We start from the raw sequence: 22,691 nt of genomic DNA, 5'->3' as shown, positions 1-22,691 counted from the left end.
TTTTATATAAAAAAATGAAAACCCGATACGTGTTAACTGTATAAGACCGCAGAATGGAAATCTACGTAACAGTGTAAGTATTTTACTTGGTGGCTGTGCACGATGTGAACGTTTCTTTTTTTTTTTTTTCGACTCATTTTCGCGGACTCACCCCACCTTTCATGTTTTATGTATCAGTATAAATTTCGAATTATTATCTCTTAGCGAGGATAAATATATTCAGTGTCGTTCTTCGGTTTTTTTTATTCTTCTTACATATTAGAGATTGTAATAATTTACAATTAACGTTGTGAGGACATGTTTTGGTACGTGTATTCGTGCTAATTCTATTATGTGTTCAATCTTTTATCGATACGACGTGCATTCATAAATAACGTGCGCACGAAAATATTGAAATTTTATTTCAATATGTACTATTGCATACGTTTGACATTAATAGGCAAGAAGTAAAAAAAATAACATTGTGAGTCGGCGATATTTAAAAGGACGAAAATATAAATTAATGTACAAAACAAATTTCAACTTGGATAGATTTTACGAAAGATATTAACGTTTAATTAACGGCAAGTTGGATTTATATAAAAATTTTCAACGAAAAGTGTTGAAAAAAATATCGAAAAAAAAAAATAAGAAGGTGATAAACAGACAAACAGACGAATGAAAAATCTTCGATCGATTAGTAGCTCTCTCTTCGCCGCAATCTCATGAATTGGCCGAGGTGTTCAAAACTTGTTAGCAACAAATGATGAGATGTTGTCACCTCTCAACGAAATTACACACTTTAACAATTATCAAAATAATTATATATTTCGCGCTGTTCATTGTATTTTTATCCCGAAAAATTTCTTCTCTTCCATTTTCTTAGATCACACTTCGAATGAATTTTAGCAAGTGACTTCTTCTTCGTCATTTAACCACGAAATTTCCATTAAAAAAAATTCAAATCCAAATTTCATCATTTGAAGTTTTTATCTCGGATTGATTCATGTTGCGCATATTGTTAAATTAGGAGATGAATTTTTGAACCGAGTATAAATAGCAATAAATTCGCATATTCATGTGTGTCAGGGTTCGTTTAAAATCTAAGAGTATAAAATTTTCGATACTTGTCAAAATAATCTGCTTCCTGCGAGCAGATTCGAAAATTTCAATAATTCATATGGAATGATTATTTTCGATTCTTGCTTGCATTCGATTTTCGTTGTTCGAAATGAGAGGAAAAAATTACTTTTTCTTCTTTCTAGACTTCTTCTTTCGAGACAAAGGCTTCGAGAAACTTTGTCAAAGTTGAAAATTTCTATCGAGTATTGCGCTTTTCAAAACAATTTGATTTCGAATGAATCATTTCCGAAAGATTCGAATATCTTTTGGAGAAGAAGTTTAATTTTTACGTTTCAACGATTTCTCATATACGTATCAATGATTGTACAGTTAATAACAAAAACTAATAGTTTTACAAAAATAAATCGAATTTATCAGATCCAATAATTTTCTATTCCCATATTTCAAATTTTTCCTTTCACATGTTCATTTCTTTCAATCTTTTTCTTTTCTTGAAACTATAAAAACAAAGGAAGCATAACCTTTCCATAACCTTTTATTTCACCCTAATCGTTATTTCAAAAACTATTTCTCTCATCATTGTGAACAATTATAGAATAACGAAGAAAAAATCACTTGCTAAAATTCGTTCGAACGAACGTATCAAGCGTGTGATCTAAGAAAATGAAAGAAGAGAATTGTTCTGGATAAAAATACAATGAACAACGCGAAATATATAATTATTTTGACGATCGTATCATCGTTAAGATACATAATTTCATTGAGATATCTACCAACATCCAAATTTAACATTACATTAAAAATTACGAAACTCTCGCCTTTTTTCGATCCAACGGAATTCCTACGCGTGTTGTATCGCGGCGTTGGAACGATGATCCGCGCGCGTGTAAGGGTCGAGAGGTCGAGGAAAGGATGGTCGTGGAAAGATGGATGGAATGGAGAGAAGCGTGGGCGGTGGGATATTTGCAATTCCAATCCCATCTTCGACCTCGTTCCCCTCTCCCCCCTCCTTATTCGACGTTCATCCGTTCGGTGGCCGCGGGTACGCGATTCTCGCGTGACTGCGGAATGCCCGACCAAGGACGGAAATTCGCGTAACAAGCAAGATCACGGCCGGTGTTCTCTCGGCTGCTCTTCTCGGGGGTGTCGCGAGAATTCGGAAGTTGGCCGATCACGTGGCTTTCCACGCCATGGTTGGAGGAACACGATTGGTTGGCGTGTTTCGAGCGATATCGAGGTTCGAAGGGAAGTTTGAAAGGGTGGAGGATGGCGTTTCGTCAGATCGTAGCCGGAATTCCTTTTTCTTCCAAGAGATTTTGTTTGTAGGGGAATGTTGGTCGTTTGATTTTTATGTATATGTAGAGGGAGTTGTTAATTTATGTTGGTTAATTTGTTTGGTGATTTGTACGAGTTTTTGACTGATTACGAGTCTGTATAAGAAATTTGACAAGGGTGGGTTTCAAGGAAGTTAGAATAGGATGAAGAATATGCAATGTTTGTGATCCCTTTTTTAATTACGAATCTATGAGAATAAGAAATTTAACAAAAAAGTTAGAACTGGTGATACGCAATGTTTGTGATTTTAATTACAAATCTATGAGAGTAAGAAATTTGATAAGAAAGAGAATTGGTGTAGGATATCCAATGTTTGTGATCCCTTTTTTTAATTACGAATTTATGATAAGAATAAGAAATTTGACAAGGAAATTAGAATTGATGAAGCACACCTAATGTTTGTGATTCCTTTTGTAATTTTAATTACGAATCTATGAGAATAAGAAATTTGACAAGGGTTTGACTTTCAAAGAAGTTAGAATTGATGAAGCATATCCAATGTTTGTGACTCCTTTTTTATTTATGAATCTATGAGAATAAGAAATTTAACAATTTAAGAAAATTAGAACTGGTGAAGTTATATATGAAGTTTTATTATATTGCGAGAATCTATGAGAATCAGAGATTGGATAAGACTTTTATTTAAGGAAGAATGTATCTGTTTGATATAAACGAAACCGATAAAATTTGGTAAGATTCTTTCTCTCAATTTGTAATTTGTATAATTAATATTTTAAAAGAATATTCGATTTAATTAAAAATATGGAGAAGCTACGAAACTCAGGAGACATTAATTCAATGAGACACTAATGAAAGTTGGCATACAGATAACAATTACTATAAAATAAATATATAACATATGTAACACAATTTTATAAAGATAAGAATCTAGGAATTAATAATAATATTATCGGACAAATTATCGAGTTGAAAGAATCGATCGATCGAAACGAGTTATAAAAATCGATCAAAATGGACGGGTATGTACATACAATAATCTTTTCCTCGTTTATGAATAACGAGAATCTGTTACGTTAATATCAAATCTGTGATCGAGTGATTGTATTATTAACGTTATCCGCATAAAAACGAAGCGAACGTTTGAAACGTTCGATCGAAACACGACACGCGTCGGTGATCGTTATACACGTGTGTACGCGTACGTACGCGCGCGTGTCTGTTCACGGTTAATGAAGAATGAAAATTCGCGACTTCCGCGAGGCAGAGTCGCGCGGGTATGCGAAATCATGATTAGAACGACGATTCACGACGCGTGCGCTCGTTCCATCCGACAGTGATGGAGAAATATGCGTTTGAAAGAGGGGACGTCACTGTCTCGCTTGCAAAATAAGGGCAGCGCTGGAGGAACAGTTTGAAAAAACGTTTGGAAAATCGACGATAAGAATCGTCGTAATGAAAATGGAGAGAATTAGTTCTTGAATCGGTCGTGAGTCAATTTTGAATATTTGTTTGCAATTGTATTCATTGAATTTTATTAATATCGATTGATATCATTGTTTTGGCTGAGAAAAAGGGCCACGTTGAAAATAATTTGAAAATTGTAAAGAAAATTGAGAGAATTAATTTTTGAGTCGTGAGTCAATTTTGAATATTTGTTTGCAATTGAATTTTATTAATATCGATTGATATCATTGTTTTAACTGAGAAAAAGGGCCACGTTGAAAATAATTTGAAAAACGTAAAGAAAAATCGTAAAGAAAATTGAGAGAATTAGTTTTTGAATCGTGAGTCAATTTTGAATATTTGTTTGCAATTGAATTTTATTAATATCGATTGATATTATTGTTTTGGCTGAGAAAAAGAGCCATGTTGAAAATAATTTGAAAAACGACGATCAAAGAAAATTGAGAAAATTAGTTTTTGAGTCATGAATCAATTTTGAACGTTTGTTTATAATTGTATTCATTGAATTTTATTAATATCGATTGATATCATTGTTTTTTTTTTAAAAAAGGGCCACGTTGAAAATAATTTGAAAAATGTAAAGAAAAATCGTAAAGAAAATTGAGAGAATTAGTTTTTGAGTCAATTTTGAATATTTGTTTGAATTGTATTCATTGAATTTTATAATATCGATTGATATCATTGTTTTTTTTTTTTTAAAAAGGGCCACGTTGAAAATAATTTGAAAAACAACATCGTAAAGAAAATTGAGAGAATTAGTTTTTGAGTTGTGAGTCAATTTTGAACGTTTATTTGCAATTGTATTTATTTAATTTTATTAATATCGATTGATATCATTATTTTTTTTTGAAAAAAGATCCACATTGAAAATAATTTGAAAAACGTAAAGAAAAGTCGTAAAGAAAATTGAGAGAATTAGTTTTTGAGTCGTGAGTCAATTTTGAACGTTTGCTCGCTCGTGTTTACAATTGTATTTCGTTGAATTCGTTGGTGCTGATTAATACCGTTGTTTTGACTGTGAAAGAAAAACTGGAAATGGTTTAAAAAAACTAGATTAAACAATTGGGATCGTAAAGAAATTTGAGGGAATTAGCTTTTGAGTCGTGAGTCAATTTTGAACGTTTGCTCGCTCGTGTTTACAATTGTATTCCGTTGATGGCGAATTAATATCGTATTAATTCTTTTGGGTGGAAGAAAAAAGAGAAAAATCGGTTCGAAAAATCGGCGACGAAAGAGAAAATTGTGAGAATTATTTTACGAATCGATCGCGAGTCAATTTGTTCGAACGTTTGTTTGCCCCCTGTTCATAGTGTTATATTCCGTCTAGTCATAATTCTGTTGAATTCATTAATACCGATTATTAGCGCGATTACTACTGTCAACAATCGAATCGCGATCAAAAGCGTAATTAAGATTTTCAAGTAGTAGTAAATTCCAAATGTATCTCGAGAAGGTGTTTAAACCTGATAAATAAGTGATTATTGCGAGTCATATGATTCGATTTATCAGATTTCCGTATCGATACGTATCGGCTGCAATAAAATTTTTCAAATCGCTAATAGAATAATCTCTTCTTGATCCCCGATTGATAATAAAACGAACGTTTTATTAATTCGTCCCTCGTATTCTCTTCCCTACCTGTTGTATAACGCGTGTATTAAGATTTGCAAAAATTTGTTGCATATTTATCGTTAGATTTTTCCTTCGTTATTATTACACTATTAATTTTATATATACGTATAAAATATACGAAAAAGGGATTTATCGGGCAATCGTTAAATTATGACGTGAAATATTTCACGTGACGTTTGATAGATATATATATATATAGATATACGAGCGAGGATGAAATTAATGACGTCTCTCGTTAAAATAATAAATAAGCAAATAAAATAATGTACGGATACAAAATAATATCCATTGTGAAATATACTCGCTCCTTTGCACCTTTTGAAAATATCGATTCCGCGTTAATTTCGAATTTTACACTTATGAAAATTGATATACGAGTAGGTAACAAAAAGAAAAAAAAAGCAAACGTTATTAGTTTGTGTATGCCACGTGACGCCGCATAATTGGCATAAATTAGGAGGAAGAAAAATATTCCAACGAAGTAATACACGTGTCGATCTAGATAAGAGGAGAATATTTCCTATATAATGCAAGAATTTTTCAGCATTGAGAAGAGTCGAAGAGAGGCTCATTTTGCAAATCTAGCGTTATCTTATCTTGCGAGGTAAGAGCAGCGCAAATATCTCAAGCAAAAACTATCGAAAATAAATAAAGCGTGAAAAACATGAATCGAGAAGTATTCGTTAATTAACATAAATCTTCATGCATAATTCACGTGCGAAAATTTACATAGAAAAAAAAGAAGAAGAAGAAGAAGAAGAAGAAGAAATAATAGTTTTGAAAAAAGACTCTGAAATTTCTTTTGTTCCAGAGTCTCGAGTCAGAAATTTGCATCGCGAGGAAGCAAAACTCGCTCGAATTAGTTTCCTTGAGCGGGAATACCGAGTTATTTCGCGATTACCTCATGGATCATAAACGGAACGCAGATTACCGATCTTTCGCGAAACGATGTTAACTTCGTTTAAAAGAAGAAGAAGAAGAAAAAAAGGAATCGCTACATAACTGAAATTAAATTCGCTCCTCTTCTTTAAAACGCCTTGAATACCGATACGTTACAACGATAAACCGATTCTCGCCGCAATAACAGCGTGTATTCGTGCCATTGAAACCGCTTAAACAACGCGGTCATCGATCGACACTCTTCTTATCCCCTCCTTATTTTCTTATTCCTTCTTTATGAAAAATACCAACCCCGATATACGTATATATATATAGGGTGACCCCGATTGTCCTCGAAGCGCAACGCGGCGACACGTTTGACAACGTTTCGAAAGCCGCTTGCACGTGTCCCTTACACCTTTTAAGCCACTTCAACACCGATAACGATGAATCTACAGTTTCATCAACTCTCGTCGAAGAAGGGAAGATCGATTTCAAATCGAGACTTTTCCTTTCATCGATTCGAACGATCCATTGATATCCGATTAACCCTTTCGTTACTAATATATTATATAACATTGTCATATTATGTCATACGATTATAGTCTGCATAATATGTCGTACACATGACGAGTTACTGTACATGGAGCACCTTTCTCTGGAAATATCCATCGAGACTTTTCCTTTCATCGACTCGAATTGATATCCGATTAACCCTTTCATTACTAATATATTATATAATATTGTCATATTGTGAACGATTATAGTCTGCATAATATGCCGTACATATGACAAGTTACTGCACATAGAGCATCTTTCTCTGGAAATATCCATCGACTTTTCCTTTCATCGATTCGAACGATCCATTGATATCTGATTTCGTTACTAATATATTATATAACATTGTCATATTATAAACGATTATAATCTGTCTATAAGATGTCGTGTGTCGTACATATGACGAGTTACTATACATGGAGGAGTTTTCTCTGGAAATATCCATTGACTTTTCCTTTTATCGACTCGAACGATCCATTGATATCCGATTAATCCTTTCGTTATATATTATATACCATATATAATATATTACATACCATGTCATATTATGGACGATTATAGTGTGTATAATATGCTGCGTGTCGTACATATAACGAGTTACTATACATGGAAGAGCTTTCTCTGGAAATATCCATCGAGATTTTTCCTTTCGAACGATCCATTGATATCCAATTAATCCTTTCGTTACTATATATAATATACTATAATATATATAATATATCGTTACTATATATACTATATATATAATATATTATATACTGTCATATTATGTCATACGATTATAGTTTGCATAATATGTCGTGCACATGACGAGTTACTATACATGGAGCATCTTTCTCTAGAAATGTAGAATTTTGTTTTTACCATTTCTCGATAATAGAAATTATTCAAAAAAATATGGTAAACGATCTTTCTCGAGTACACATTTTTGGCACGTTCAAAAAGTTAGTGAGAGAAATTAGTGAAAGGGTTAAAGATTAGAAACGAGAGATTCTTAATTGACGACGATGATCGAAATCGCAGGAGGCTCGTGATATCGTGAGGAAAGAGGAAGGAACGATTAGGATTTAGGGAAGGGTAGGCAGGATTGAATCGCGCCGAGGATCGTATCGCGCCCCTCGAGCAAACACGGGGCGCGAGGATCACTATACGATTATACGCTGTTCGAATAAACCGAATTAACGTTTATGAAGCCTGGATCCTCGCCCATTTGAATAATCGCGATGATTTCTGGGTGTTGGGGCTTGGACGGTGAGAATTAATTACGAAGCGATCGAATCCAAGTAGTTTATCGCGGATTATCCGAGTGATGAAATACAGAAGGGGGAGTGGATGGGTGAAATTAAATTTGCACGATAAAACAAATGATTTTCTTTCTCTCTCTTTCTCTCTCGTTAAATTCGAGACCTTGTTCAATTTGTTGAGACATACATCGAAGGAGAGGGTTGATTAAATTCGTTTCTTTCTACGCGGCAGAGAAAGAAATGGTGAATCGATCACGCGAATAAACGTGTGTCGCTTCGATTGATGAAATAGAAGCTGAGATTCGATTTAATTTGTCTTAAAGGGAGAAAGTTTCTTTTCAGAATACGATTTTTCAGATATCGATGTGCATATATGATAATAGAAATTTCTGAATTGATTTTAATTACAATCTTAATATCGAAATCGGTGATACAATAATAATGTTTCTTGTTTTTTCACGATAAAACGCGGGGAATAACAGAAGAAGATATAGTTCGCACGCATGAAGTGAAAAGAGGGGAATAAAATTTTTAGTTCGAGGAAATAAATTGTAGAAATTAAAAATTACTTTAAAAGAGAAATTTTGTAATAATAAGATGATCGATTCGAGGTAATTTTTAATTAGAATCTGTTAAAAAATGTTATAGATCATTTTTATTACGTTTAAAACGATCTACGTTGTATTATATCGCGATCTGATAATGATTGCTCGAAGGAAATATATTTTTGTCACGGCTGAACCCTATCTCATCCTCCCTGATAATAAGAAGCGCATGACTCGTCCGTCAACTCGTGCGATTGGGAACAACTCCGTACTTCGGCCTTATTTCGAACGCGAAACTAAATTGGAGATAAAAAAAAAAAAAATAATAATAATTCCCGTAACTCGTCGATAACTTATTATACAATCTGGTATACAAAATAACACTAGATTGGATCCTACGAATCTCCTCCAATATATTCTTCATTTTTCAGATGTTCGAAATATTCTTTCGCTATTCTTTTAGAGGAACGAAATTGAGAAGCAATGATTAAATTGAATTCAACTTATCTCCCTTATAGAAAGTTTAATTTTTGAAAGAATGATAAAAAAAAGAACTCTTTTTACGCGACATTTAACGAGGTCATGTGACTCGAGTACACTCGAAGAAATTAACTGTTCCGTTTATCGCCGTTTTATCGCATAAACGCTCCTTCGATATTTTCGCGATTAGGCTTAATATAGATTTTAACCGATTCGAAGCGTTGGGAAAAGCGCATGACGAGCGGTGACCGATTCACGCGTAACGTTTCGTGCTGCTTAATAATTATCCCCCTCCTCCCCTCCCCCTCGATAATCGAGGCGATTAATCTAAACGCTAGATGCGAGAGATGCTTCTCTCCAGGGAGACGGAGATAGGTTATCGCCTATCGTTTTATTAACGAAATCGATACCGTCGAAAAACCGTGGTTGAATATCGAAAGCGTTCTTTTTCTCCCTTTCGCTTTTCCACCTCGATCCAGTTCGATGCTTTCGCTTTTTTTTTTTTTTTATTGGCCAGACTCGAGAACAAAGGGTTCGAGGATCGGAGAGAGACAGAGAGAGAGAGAGAGAGAGAGAGAGAGATTTATCGAGGAGGATATGTGTGGATTCGAGAAAAGAGGACGTCTCTTGAGTGGTGATCCATCGATGGATTGGTTCTTAGAGGGTTTAACTGCGTTTGATTTTGTAAAATATGTCGTTTCTTAGGCGTATTAAAATTTCTAGTGTACTCAAAGAATCTTCGGATTCTTTTTATTTTAATATTTGTACAAACTTGGAAAATATTTTGAACGATTTCATTTTTCCTCTAATAAGAAAATTTCTTACGTTTCAAAAAGTTTCATCTGATTTTTAGCGAAAATTTTCATAATCGTGTGTGCAGAGCAAATTGAACACAAATTGAATTATTTTCTCGACGAAGAATCTCGATTCTTTTCATTGCTTCGCCACTGTAATTTCGACTGGAAATTATTTTTTTATTTTACAAAAGAAAAAAGAAGAAACGAAAATAAAATAATACGTTTATGATCTACGTGTGAAATTATTGTTTTTGATAATGCAATTTATTATTGGTCGAATTCGCAACATCGTATACGTTTCATTCCTCATCGTGGAAATATCTTTCCTCCAACGATCGAGCACACGTTCATTCCTCCCTAATTTCGATTCGATCCGAGTAAAATTATCGACGTACGCTCGTTCGAAACAATTCAACGCCGTAACGCGCGCACGATACAACCATAATTCACCTTGGTAGACGAATCGGTATGTAAATAAACGCGGCGACATTTCGACTCGAAATTGTCGTACACGAAACATTCGAGTCCTTTTCCAGTATCCGGGAAGACACGCCACGGTGAAGATCGGGCAGGGGAACGTTTGTCATGCCAATTATATCGTGAGTGTGAAAAAATATTTTTCCTCTTCTTCTTTTTCCTTTTTTTTTTTTTTTTTTTTTTTTGCGCACGAAAGCCACGTGTCCATTTGCCTCGACCGAGAAATTTGTATTAGTATTGTATCCGCGTTCATTATCGATCACGATTTTTTATTTCGATTTCTTGCGAGGTTTATTGCGCCTTCTTTGCGCTACTACGAGGATTACAATTGTAAATGCGACGAGGGGAATAATTTCAACGTTCCGTTTCTCATTATAATTTTTCAATTAAAATTTAAAAGCGGTGGGAATGGATGAAAATTTCTCGATATTTTTTTTTTTTTTTTTTGCAATGTTTTGCAAGAGGTATAAGGAAGAAAAAGAGAGAGAGAGAGAGATAAGTTTTACGTCAAAATATAATTCCTTCGAAAACGTAGATTAGAAGATTCGAGGTGAGATTATTTCGACGTTTCCATCGGGGATTTCGTTTCGGATCGAGGCACGATTTAGCGTGCGTTAAACTAGAGGAGGAGGTTTTTATGAGTCGTCGATTTCAAAAATTTGTTCTCAAAAACAATTGGGAAGAATATTTTGACGAACAATCGTATCGTTTATTACACGGGATTAAAAAGTCGGACCGAAACGGATCATTTCTATATAAAGAGGAAATTTCTCTCGGTGGAAATATACTCGCTTCGTCGGAAAATATGATAGCTTATCGACACTCGAGAAAGTAGCACATTGTTTGACGATCAGTTATCTAATTACATCGTATTACGTTATGATTTATATCTGGTTGAGAAGTTGAATTAAAAAAAAAAAAAAAAAAAAAAAAAGGAGCGAGTTCAAAGAAGCGAAAAGAGGCGATAAGAAAAAATAAAGAAGAAGAAAAAAAAAAGAAAATAGAGACAATCGAATCGAATTATACGAATGATGCGATGTTTACATCGGGACGAAAGATAGAAGAATATCGTCGATCGTTAATTGAGTTATTGCACATACGACGAGACGTTTGTATTAAAAATTAGATTGAAAGAACGATATTTGTCACGATACTCGACGCGCAAGGAATAAAGCCTGGATTATAAAACTGATTGTAAATATTGATGATAATCTTCCTATTATCTTTCTATTATTTTCATATAATAAAAAAAAAAACTCCAAACTTTTCGAAACTTTATTACCTTGAAATAAAAAAATATTCCCTGCTAGAAAGAATTAAATTTTGACATATTTTAATTATTTCCAATGATCAAAATATAATCCTCTTAATAATTTTGATCTCCACTTCATTTTCGATTACAATCTCTCTCTCTCTCTCTCTCTCGACAAATCTAATTTCCCTTCATCATCATTTTCGATCGCAATTTTTCGAAACATTTCAATTGTTAAATCGTCCGTTTCCGATATTTCGAATATTTCGACAATAAAATCGTCCCCCTTCAAACGCTAAACGGGGGATTGAAAAAAGAAATGAAAAGGAAAAGAGCGTGGCGCAACTCCTCCTATGTTGAGAAGCTCGTTTCTCTTCAATTTATTATCCGTCCGCTGTGGCGTTCTCGCGGTATTCTTGGTTAAACGATCGCGGTTCGTGGTCACGATCCGCGAGGGGCACAGGTCGGTCGGGTTAGGCCCGAATAGGCCGTGAATGAGGTGTCCAGCTGTGCCCATCCTGTGCAAACGCGGCACAACAATTATCGTGCGCGGATACGATAGCGGAGCCGGGCCGCGGAGAATGTGTGCCGCGCTTGTGTGTCCCTCCTTGCGCTTGGTGCGTTACACCACTTTTTTACCAGCCCCACCATTCGCATAAACACACCGCCGTTAAAGCGGTGAACACTTTGCAGCGTTTAGTCGCTAGTTAACCGTGCTCGTTCCGCGGTATTCGTTTCCTCCGTGCTCCTCGACGCGTATATATTCCCCCTCCCCCCATTTCGTCTCTTCTCGGGTTTACGGTTCGCAGTTCGGAGGTGAGGATTTTAAGAAAGAGGAGAAGAAGCGTGGGAAAAGTGTGGAAGAAAATGGACGATGGATCCGTGCGGTGCGATTCGACCGCGATGAACGAGAAGGTATAGGAGGGGGGAGAGAGAGAGTATGGGATACTTGTTTTTTCCTTCCTTCGTTTTTTTCTCTTCTTCTTTTCCTCGCGCGAATAATACCTTGGAGCAAACACGGACAGTTGGTGGATGAACAATTGGTGAAAGAAACGCGCGATGATGAAAATGATGTCGTAGGAGGTCGTAGAATTTTTTTCTTTTCCAACCAAGGGGAAAAGTTGGTATTATAAAGGGAAGTGATATGTGTGATATATACATATGTGGAGGGAAATAGGTTTACAGGAGACTGTAAATACATAATATAAATCGATCGGAATTTTCAGATCGTGAAAAAATTATAATTACACCGATCGAGAATATTTCAATTTACCATTTGGCTTAACGTGAACGTCGTCCCACTCGATTATTCGTTTAGAAGAATAAACGAAACACGAGCAAATTTTTACTTCGTTAACCAGTAAATTGTCCATCAAGATCGTCTCTCCATTTCGTATTCGTACTACCCCGCCATTTCCTCGATCCGTTCGATCGAAAAAGAAACAGAGCAGGAAGTTGGAATCGTGGAACGAAGGAAGCTCCGGCCGCGGAACGCGTCGGTGGATGATCGGCGCGGCTGGTAAAAGCGGGTCAAGGTGGGATCGCGAAGGAGGAAGATCCGGCCGAGGTGTAGGCGCGCCGATCCCCCCTCCCCTCCCCGCTCCCCACTCCCCACTCGCCGGCTGGAAAAACAAATCGTCACGCGACGATCTCGAGCATCATCGGGCCGCTATCGGGCCGCGTGATCGCTGATCGATCGATCACATCGGCGGGGGATCAACGGAGTTTCGAGACTTTCTCGGAGTCATCGTCACGGGATCGCTCACGGCGCGCTGTCAACGATCGAACCGTCGATCGCCAGTCAATCGTGGAAACCTGAAACCTCCACGTCCTCTTCCTCTTCAAGTTCTTCTCTTTCCGCCGTGTCTATTTCGCGTTCGTTTCTTCCTTCTTTCCTTTTCGAAATTTTCGAATCTCCTCGGACACTTTGTTCTCTCCAACCCCGATTTCCACGCGTACATGGATTCGAGCCGGCTCGAGAACACGTCGAATCGCACCACCTGCCTACCACTCCTTCGAGAAATCCGTCGTTCGAGTTGGAGGTTTTCGCGAAACGAGTGTAACGTTCTTGTGTGACCCGTAATCGATCGATGCCGCGCGATCGTCGTTTCGACCGTCGATCTCTGCATCTTCTGTCTTCGAACGCGATCCGATCCGATCGTTCGCATCGAGTTTTTCGTCGATAAAATCGATCCTTCTCTCTCTCTCTCTCGCTCGCTCGAAACGAAGAGGAGCCGTGGAATCGTAAACACGCGATCTTGGGCAGGTTGTAGCGAACCTCCCCCTGCCCCGATCCTGTCGGAAGGAAGGAAGGGCGGCGAGATATGGATACGGAGATGAGCGGAAGGACGAACAGGTCGAGCGAGGAATTGGCAAAGAGGCGCGTGTCCATTAGCGATCAGATACTCGGCATGGATAATCCGACGTTCGATCATCATCGGCGCATAAGCGCGAGCTCGGAGCACAACTCGGATCAGGGACGTGGCAAATCGATATTGCAGCACGGAGGGAGCAGCTACGGCAGCTCGGAGAATATACCGCAGCACAAGTTCGATCTCGAGAACGGGAGGATCAACGGGAGCAGGAAGAAGTCCGCGTACAGCTTGACCAGCTCCATCAGGGACAAGATCGAGTACTCGGAGGAGCTGGAACGGTGAGAATTTTCTTCCCATTCTCGTTTCGGGAGAAATGAAATTTCTCTCCGTATATCGTGAGAGAGACTTTCCTCTCTCTCTCTTTCTCTTCTTTCTCGAAATCGGGAAGGGGAGTATAATTTCGAGTGTAATTCAGGGTGGTTAGGGTTAGACGGAATGATAGGTGCTCGATCTTCCATTTGTTGAAAAATTTTTCTCCATCCATCTTGAAACATTTTTTTCCTTTCTCTCTTTTTCGCGCATGAAAAAGGAAATTAATTTGAGAATTAATTTATGGCCATTTTAATTAAAATGAGATGATCACTCTTTTCTCCCGAGTTTTCATTCGTTCGGTTTGTGAAATATTTTGGATCTTGGAACTGTTTCGTACGAGGAAAAGGAATTTTTGAGAATGATTTCAGAGATTTATATTTGTATATCTTGAGAATTTTCGTTAAATGTGACGAAGCGATGAATTTATGAAATTTTTTTGGAGGGGATTCGAATTCGAAAAAATATTTTCGTAAAATCTTTAGAATAATTTATAACAATGTTGATTCGAATGATACGCTTACTCTCGACGCTTTTTTAAAAATCGGTTAGAAATTAAGAAATCGTATATTATTAAGCGCGATAAAGCTTTCAAAGAGTTTTTTACCAGTTTAAAATACTATTTTTCTCTTCGTTCTAAGAGTAATCTTATTAGAACAAACATATCGATAGTGCAAACACGCGAGAATTTAGTAAATTTGATCGCATTAAGCTTTTACGAGTGTTTGATTAAGCGAAGTTCACCGTGGAATAATGGAATCTTTTAATCGATGTTTTATCTTCGATAAATCTAACCGGCGTAGAAAACGATTTTTCTCAAAAAAAAAAAAGAAAAGAAAGGGAAAAAAATTACACTTCCGAACGATTGATTTTTCTTCGAAAAAGAACGGAAAATTTTTAAAGTTGCACAAATAGTTGCGAATAGTTGGCGAAATATCGACTCTCGACGATCGCGAGATAAATTGAAACGACGCATAGACGTTTTCCGAATTGATGATACACGCGGCCCGTAAAGCCGTTTAGCATTAAACGAGCGAATAATTTTCACACGCGACAAATATTCGACTAATCAATTCCGTAATAACGTATTTTCGTTAAATCATCCCGCGCGTCCTTCCATTAAAATCAATACTTTGCGAATCTCTGCTATTACGACAATAAAAAAAAAAAAAAGAAAAAAGAAAAAAAAACAATATCGATATATACGCGCAATATCATCACAATAACATTACAAAAACGCGAAAAATAAAACGATAAATCTCGACACACCGACGAAGGTATTCATCGAGCATAAATTTCTAAAATGAAAAAAGAACGATAAAAAAAAAATAAATAAATAAAATAAAATAAAATATCGATAGAACGCATCGATCAATCACGCGTTGTTGCATCGCTTTTTTGCAATTATACGCATCGTCGCCATTTTTCTGCTAATTCTTTCTTTTTTTTTTTTTTCCCCCTCCTCCTTCTTTTTCTTTTCTCTTTCATTGTTTCCAGATGTGTATGATCCGGCCGAACGAACGAGCGCGAAAAGTATTCGAGGCAGGTAAATCCCTAATCGAGGGAATTGTAACGGATCTAGGAAGCGTAGAACGGTGATGTAACCGGTCGGTTACAAAGCCTGTCATTTCCAATCGCCTTGATAAGATCATAAAGTCTAATGAGATTGAATCAAGCGCTGCTCTAAGTTTCCTATAACGTCTGCTCGCTCGCGTGCACGCAAGGTATGCACTCCGGCTCTCCGTTAAATCCTCTCCTCTGGAACAAAGCGAACCAGCTTTTTTGCTCGGCTTTTAATTTTAGAGAAGATATCGGCGATATCCCGATATCGGTATCGGTTGCGAATCGCGTATACATTTGCGGGGATTAACGAGTGAAAACGCGGAGCGGAATGGAAAACAAGTTTGTGGGAAAACCGAAGGTCGAGTCGTTGAGTTTCTTCTGGTGAGTGGATGTGTCGTTATTTTGCGAAATGATGACGTTTTCTTCTTCTTCTTCTTCTTCTTCTTCTTCTTTTTCTCTTTTCTTATTTCAGCTGTGATGGAAATTGATGGGTCGATAATGATTCGTGCGTCTTCTTTTTGAAAACTAATTTTTCCTTTTGTGAGTGTGTGTGTGTGTGTGTGTGTGTGTGTGCGTGTGTGGTACAATGATTCGTTAGATTGCGTAATCCAGTGAATTGGTAAATCGAGTGATTCGAATTGTATTGGAAAATTTGTATTTTGAAATATATTTAGAAGAATTTTGTTTTTTGACTGTGGATGGAAATTGGATAAGATGATTTTTTAAAAATTAATTAATTAATTCTTTTTTTCTAATAAATTCTTGGGAAACTGAGTTGCAATTTGAAATGATGAATTGTAAAAATTTATTTATCCAAGGGAATGGATTAAAGCACAGGTACACTTTTTTTTTTTTTAGAAAATAGGTAGAGGAAGTTTAGTTTTTTTGGTTCTGAATGTATGCAATCTCTTAAAGAAACATAGAGTTTCGTGATGCTAAACTTTTTTTCTTTTCTTTTTTTTTTCTTTTTTTGCAAAACATTAACGTTGATGTTAACATTCTAGATACAAACTTTTCGTCTTATCTCGTGATATATATACCGACTTTTTCACTTTCCACCCTTGTTTCTCTTTCTGTCTGCCCCGCAACCAGTTTTTACTTTGAACAGCATAAATCTGTCTTTATTTCACCTTCTTTTTATCCGACTCTCTCTCTCTTTCTCTCTCTCTTTCTCTGTCTGATGTTCGTACACGTTATTAGGATGATGTAATTAATTACAAAAGTTTTTCTTTCTTTCTTTCTTTTTTGTATAAAAAAATTATGAAAAAAGTTTAGACCGAATTTTCAATGGATTTCTATCACGTGTATATATACTGTATACATTTTACACGCATAGTGAATTTTCCTGTTCGATTTTTGATATCACGGATATTACGGTTTTAGCTTTCCGCCGTATGGAATGGAGGGATTTTTATAAATTGAAATTTTCTGATGAATATGTTATTCTACAGTTATGTGTGTATATCTTGTAACCAGAACCGAGAAAATTCTTTGTTGTTGCTCGTTCTTTGAGTTGGAAAAAAACATATTCGTGTATACACTCTGTGAAATGAAATATCATTGAAAATATTATTTCACGAAATATCCTCGAAAATCTTCGAAACAAACATTATTCCAGAGAGATAGGCTACTTTTTCTATATCGTGTATACCTTTATCGTATACTTCAAGACGCGTACTTCAAATATCAGATATCGTATAACATTTCGATCAAAAAAGAGCAAGATACACGCAGGATTGTGCATACAATTTTTCGTATTTTCGAGCGTAATTTCCCTCCATTCGTGATCGTTCGTGGAAAATTGTCCAAGAAAATAAAAAAAAAAGGAAACACGAAAAAACAGAACATAGAAACACATAGAATCTTCCGGCATGAAATATTATACTCCATAAAATATATATATTTTAAAAAATTTCATTTAACATATTACTCTGTTTCAAAGCGTTGCGAATATTTCAAGAAAGATAAAAAGCGCGCACAATTCTATCCCTTTCTGTCGTTAAAATCGTCACACGAAAATTCTCTGCCACGAATGGAATAAACCAAAGTAGGATAGAAGCATTTGATAGTTTTGAGAAAAAAGAGCGTACAATTCTCTTCTATTCCTTTCTATTCTTAAAATCATCCCTTAAAAACTATTTCTTTCTCTCATATAACGTCTCAAATTAGCCAAAATAGAATAGAAATAGAAATATCCCTTTCTATCGTTAAAATCATCCCACAAAAACTATTCCTCTCTGCCATATAACATCTCAAATTAATCAAAGTAGAATAGAAATATCCTTTTCTATCGTTAAAATCATCCCACAAAAACTATTCCTCTCTGTCATATAACATCTCAATCAAATTAATCAAAATAGAATAGAAATAGTCCCTTTAGAAATATCCCTTTCTATCGTTAAAATCATTTCACAAAAACTATTCCTCTCTGCCATATAACATCTCAAATTAGTCAAAATAGAATAGAAATATCCCTTTCTATCATTAAAATTATCCCACAACAACTATTCCTCTATGCCATATAACATTTCAAATTAGTCAAAATAGAATAGAAATAGTTCCTTTAGAAATATCCCTTTCTATCATTAAAATCATCCCACAAAAATTATTCCTCTCTGCCATATAACATCTCAAATTAGCCAAAATAGAATAGAAATAGAAATATTCCTTTCTATCATTAAAATTATCTCACAAAAACTATTTCTCTCTGCCATATAACATCTCAATCAAATTAGCCAAAATAGAATAGAAATAATCCCTTTCTATCGTTAAAATCATCCCACAAAAACTATTCCTCCTTGCCACGAATCGAACAAACCAAAATAGAAATTAATTTCGAGAAAAGTAAAAAGCTCGCACAATTCTCCCCCTTTCTATCATTTCTATTAAAATCGTCCCACAAAAACTATCCCTCCCTTCCCACGAAATAAACCAAATAAACCAAAATAGGATATAACCAAACAGTTTGACAGTTTCATAGAAATACTTTAACGACTACTTTAACGCAAATCCGATTCACTTGCAACAACCTTTCCCCTTCTTCTTTCGTTCACAGGTCGTGGTTGTATCTGTTTTGCACGCGATGCCACGGTCGCGACGACACCCCATCGTGGGAGCCACCCGGTTGGAGGAAAGCCTGCCCCCAACCGTTTTGCCCGAGCTACAGAAAATTCGCCCGGCTGTTGTGCCTGTTCCTGCTGGGCCTGTTGCTGTGGGGCATCGTGTACACGATACTCGGCGAGGACGCCGCCCCGGGCGGCCAGCTTTTCGGCCTCGCCGTCCTCTGCATCGCGGCCCACTTCGGGGGATGGCTCTTCTCCTTGACCACCCTCCCCGCCCTGATCGGTATGCTCATCACCGGGATCGTGATGCAGAACATCGGCATGGTGAGCATCGACAGAAACTACAACATCGTCGTCTCCAACTTGCGGTGAGTTTCTCCTTATTTTTTTTATCCTTTTTCGATCGATATTATACGCTTCTTTTTGCGCCAATGTTTTGTTAATCTAGCGGAATGGAATGGAATTTTTCTCTTCCACTCGAATGTTTTGAAATAATAATAGACGCGGCGATTCGCGCACTGTATTTACGCTCTGACTCACGAAATAATACGATTGTAAAAGCACGGTTAAGTCGTGTTCAACGATCAATTGATGTCTATTCCTAGACGAGACATCGTATTAAAAGAAAAAAAAAAGACTTTTATTTTTTTCTTCATCGTTCAAGAAGAGAATTCTTCTTCTCGAAAATCGTGTACGATTGTTGAAATTGTTTACCTTCAATTTTTTAAAATACGATATACAAGAGGAGGAGAATCTCCAAGCATATAAGTTACATGGAAATTATCATTGGAATTGGATTTCTTATATTTTTATTACACTCTTCGATCCGATCCAGATTAATGGAAATGATTTTACGCGTCTAAAGAAAAAGAGAAAGAAATAACGAAATTACGGTTGCGTTTTCTAACCGCAAAAATTGAAAGAAAGGAAAAGGATGAAATGTTGGATTGATAACGAAATTTAAATGACAAGGGAATTCGATGGAAACGAAACGAACGGAATTCACAAGCGGCAGAGACGGAATGTTTGTACTTGGTTGAACGATCGTTGACCCAACCGAGCTAAGGGGTTAATTATTACGCTGTTGCGCGTGACTACAGTTAGACTTAACTGGGCACGTGATTAAAATCATGTGCTGTTACGCACACATTACTTCTTCGGCTGAATTTGTAAATGGAACTTCATCATTTCGTAATTGAAATTTATTCCGCCGCCGTCATGTGATAATATTTACTCTCCATAACGCTCGTGTGCGTGCGTTCGTTTCACCGGGGATCGATTATCGACACGATCCACCGTGTTTCGAATATATCGTGTCGCGTATGGGCTAATAAAAAATCATCGTCGCTCGCTGTAACACGCGCAAAACTTGCTTTCGCTCTAAAACTACGCCCAAATTTTCAAATTTCCCGCACTTTTTTTTCTCTCTCAAATTTTCCACAAACCTCGTGGAAGATTCTCCGTTTCCAAATTCAAATGTGCGAACAACTCTTCCTTTTCTCTCTTTTTCTTTCCCCCAAGAAAAAGAATTTTTGTAATTTTTCGAAAATTATTTCAGGTAATAATAACAATATCGTGTTCTCGGTTTGCAAAAAATTGAGTTTTTTCATTAAATCAAGACTTCGAATCAAGATCCTTCCCATATAAAGATAACGATACGTTTTTCTGTAAGATAAAATTTCCCTCGCGATTCCAATCGCGAATCCGTAAAAAAATTTATGTCCAAATACTGCACTCGATGCAATATCGTCCCCCGCAATATTGACCGGAACTCGTTACTTCTCTTTCCTCTGATTTTTACTGCTATTTACACCGGAAGAGGGGTGAGAGGGGAGGAGAAGAGTCTCGCGATTCAACGAGGTTGCGTTTTACGAGACACGCGATAAGAAATTTCATAGCGTTTCACAGCAATGACGTATCGCGATCGTGGAACCGATTGATCGGGCGAAAAAACAAGCAAGACGATTCCCGGTGTAATTCTCGTCCAACGCATTTCGAGATTATAGATATAATGGAGAGAGATTTTTCCTCTCGTCAGCTGTTTTGCGTACGATTGATAGATCACCCCGGAACGATATATATCGAAGTTTTAAATCAAATCCACTTCCTCTCTATCGAGAGAGAGAAATTTGTTATTCCCTTCTTTCTCTCTTTTTTGCCCTTTCTTTCTCGCTCGATGAAACGTGGCCAACCAAGTCGAGAATTTTCGTGCGATTTTTTTTCCTTCTCCTCTTTCTCTCTCGTTTGTTGTATAAACGGTTGTACAGATTTTGAGGTTGAAACGTTTGGTTTGGAAGCGGAGAGAGAAATCCACGATCGAAAATCGAAGCTAACGATACCTCTAGGGGATGTGTATATATACATATATATATATATATATATTTATCCAGAAGAGATATATTAATATCTTTTTTTCCATATATGAAATATATGATACGAAAATATTTGTGGATGTCTCTTTTCTCTTCCTCTTCAAATTTGCAATACAATTTTGTTAACGAATTTTTGCACGTAACTCTACTATTCTATTTCTCATCATCCTCGTACGTCATCCCCTTTTAGGGGGCCCGAGATAAAGGGTTTACGCAAAGTGTCCCCGTGGGGAATATGGAAGCGCGCGTAGGCCGGAGCATTAGGCTAAAATGGTTTTAACGTTCCACCATCACGGGCGCCCATTGTTGCTAAACACCCGTTTATCGATCTCATCGAACGCTGTCGAATTATTAATCTTGGAATTTTCCCTCCCAAGATTAGAACGTATCCTCTCGTCGAGATGTGTGTTATAATAAATTTCTACTTCGACCTCCTCCCCTTCCTCGAGAGATCGATAGAGCAACTCGGATTATGACATTTCCTTGGCGCGATTGCGCGAACAATCGTTATGCGCCTCGATTGGGGCGCGTGCACGGCACGCGAAACGAGGAGGTCGAAGTAGAAAGTGGCTCGAAACGCGTCGAACGATGCGTCCACTCGTTGGCCCCCTTTTTTTTAACGCCGAGGAAGGCCAATGCCGATTCGTTCCGATCGCGCGCACCCGCTTCGCATACCAAATTCGATCCTCTCGATCCCGATCGGTTCTCTAATTGAGCAATTTTCTTTTTTATCGTGGAATCGATCGCTATTTCTTCCAATTTCCATATATTCTCGTGAATTCTGTAAAATTCTTAAAGAAAAGGAAACTCGTGGGCTTTGGAAGTTTCAATGCCTCCTCGAAGGATTATTCGTATTCGATTAACTGGTGAATTAATTGACAGAGATTGAGAATTTTGAAATTGAGAGAGAATTTCGATATTTATATCTATTTTGAAGATAGATAATATTTCTTCCATGATGAGGAATCATCATCAATTCCAAGATATTTTTAAGAAAGACAAGTCGGTTCTCTCTCCAACTAGAAATAGTTGAACCGTGAACTATGCGAATTTTCTTTTTTATCGTGGAATCGGCGACTATTTCTTCCAACTTCCATATATTCTCGTGAATTCTGTAAAATTCTTAAAGAGAAAGAAAAAGAAAATCGTGGACTTTGGAAGTTTCAATGCCTCCTCGAAGGCATTCATATTCGATTAACTAGTGAGTTAATTGACAGAGATTGAGAATTTTGAAATTGAGAGAGAATTTCGATATTTATATCTATTTTGAAGAAGATGAGATAATATTTCTTCCATGATGAGGAATCATCATCAATTCCAAGAT

General features: G+C 36.6%; 1 protein-coding gene across 5 annotated transcripts in view; it reads left to right on the top strand.

Moving 5' to 3' along the window:
• The window catches only part of LOC410780 (sodium/hydrogen exchanger 9B2), a 133,925-nt gene that overhangs the window by 22,859 nt on the left and 88,375 nt on the right, over positions 1 to 22,691 (top strand). The window contains exons 1-3 of one of the 5 annotated variants that reach the window (XM_026446252.1): positions 12,361 to 12,601; positions 13,953 to 14,339; positions 18,989 to 19,363. In XM_026446252.1, coding sequence (XP_026302037.1) covers positions 14,011 to 14,339; positions 18,989 to 19,363 — 704 coding nt within the window. In that variant the 5' untranslated portion in view covers positions 12,361 to 12,601; positions 13,953 to 14,010. Of the gene's footprint in view, positions 1 to 12,360; positions 14,340 to 15,911; positions 16,315 to 18,988; positions 19,364 to 22,691 lie in introns of those variants that run through there. The other 4 variants (XM_026446253.1, XM_026446251.1, XM_026446254.1 and 1 more) reach the window with 4 other exon arrangements.

The sequence above is a fragment of the Apis mellifera genome, linkage group LG1, assembly GCF_003254395.2.
Source record: "Apis mellifera strain DH4 linkage group LG1, Amel_HAv3.1, whole genome shotgun sequence".
NCBI classification, from domain to species: Eukaryota; Metazoa; Arthropoda; class Insecta; order Hymenoptera; family Apidae; genus Apis; species Apis mellifera.
The sequence above is the reverse complement of the archived record's forward strand: the minus strand, read 5'-3'. Positions and strand labels throughout refer to the sequence as shown.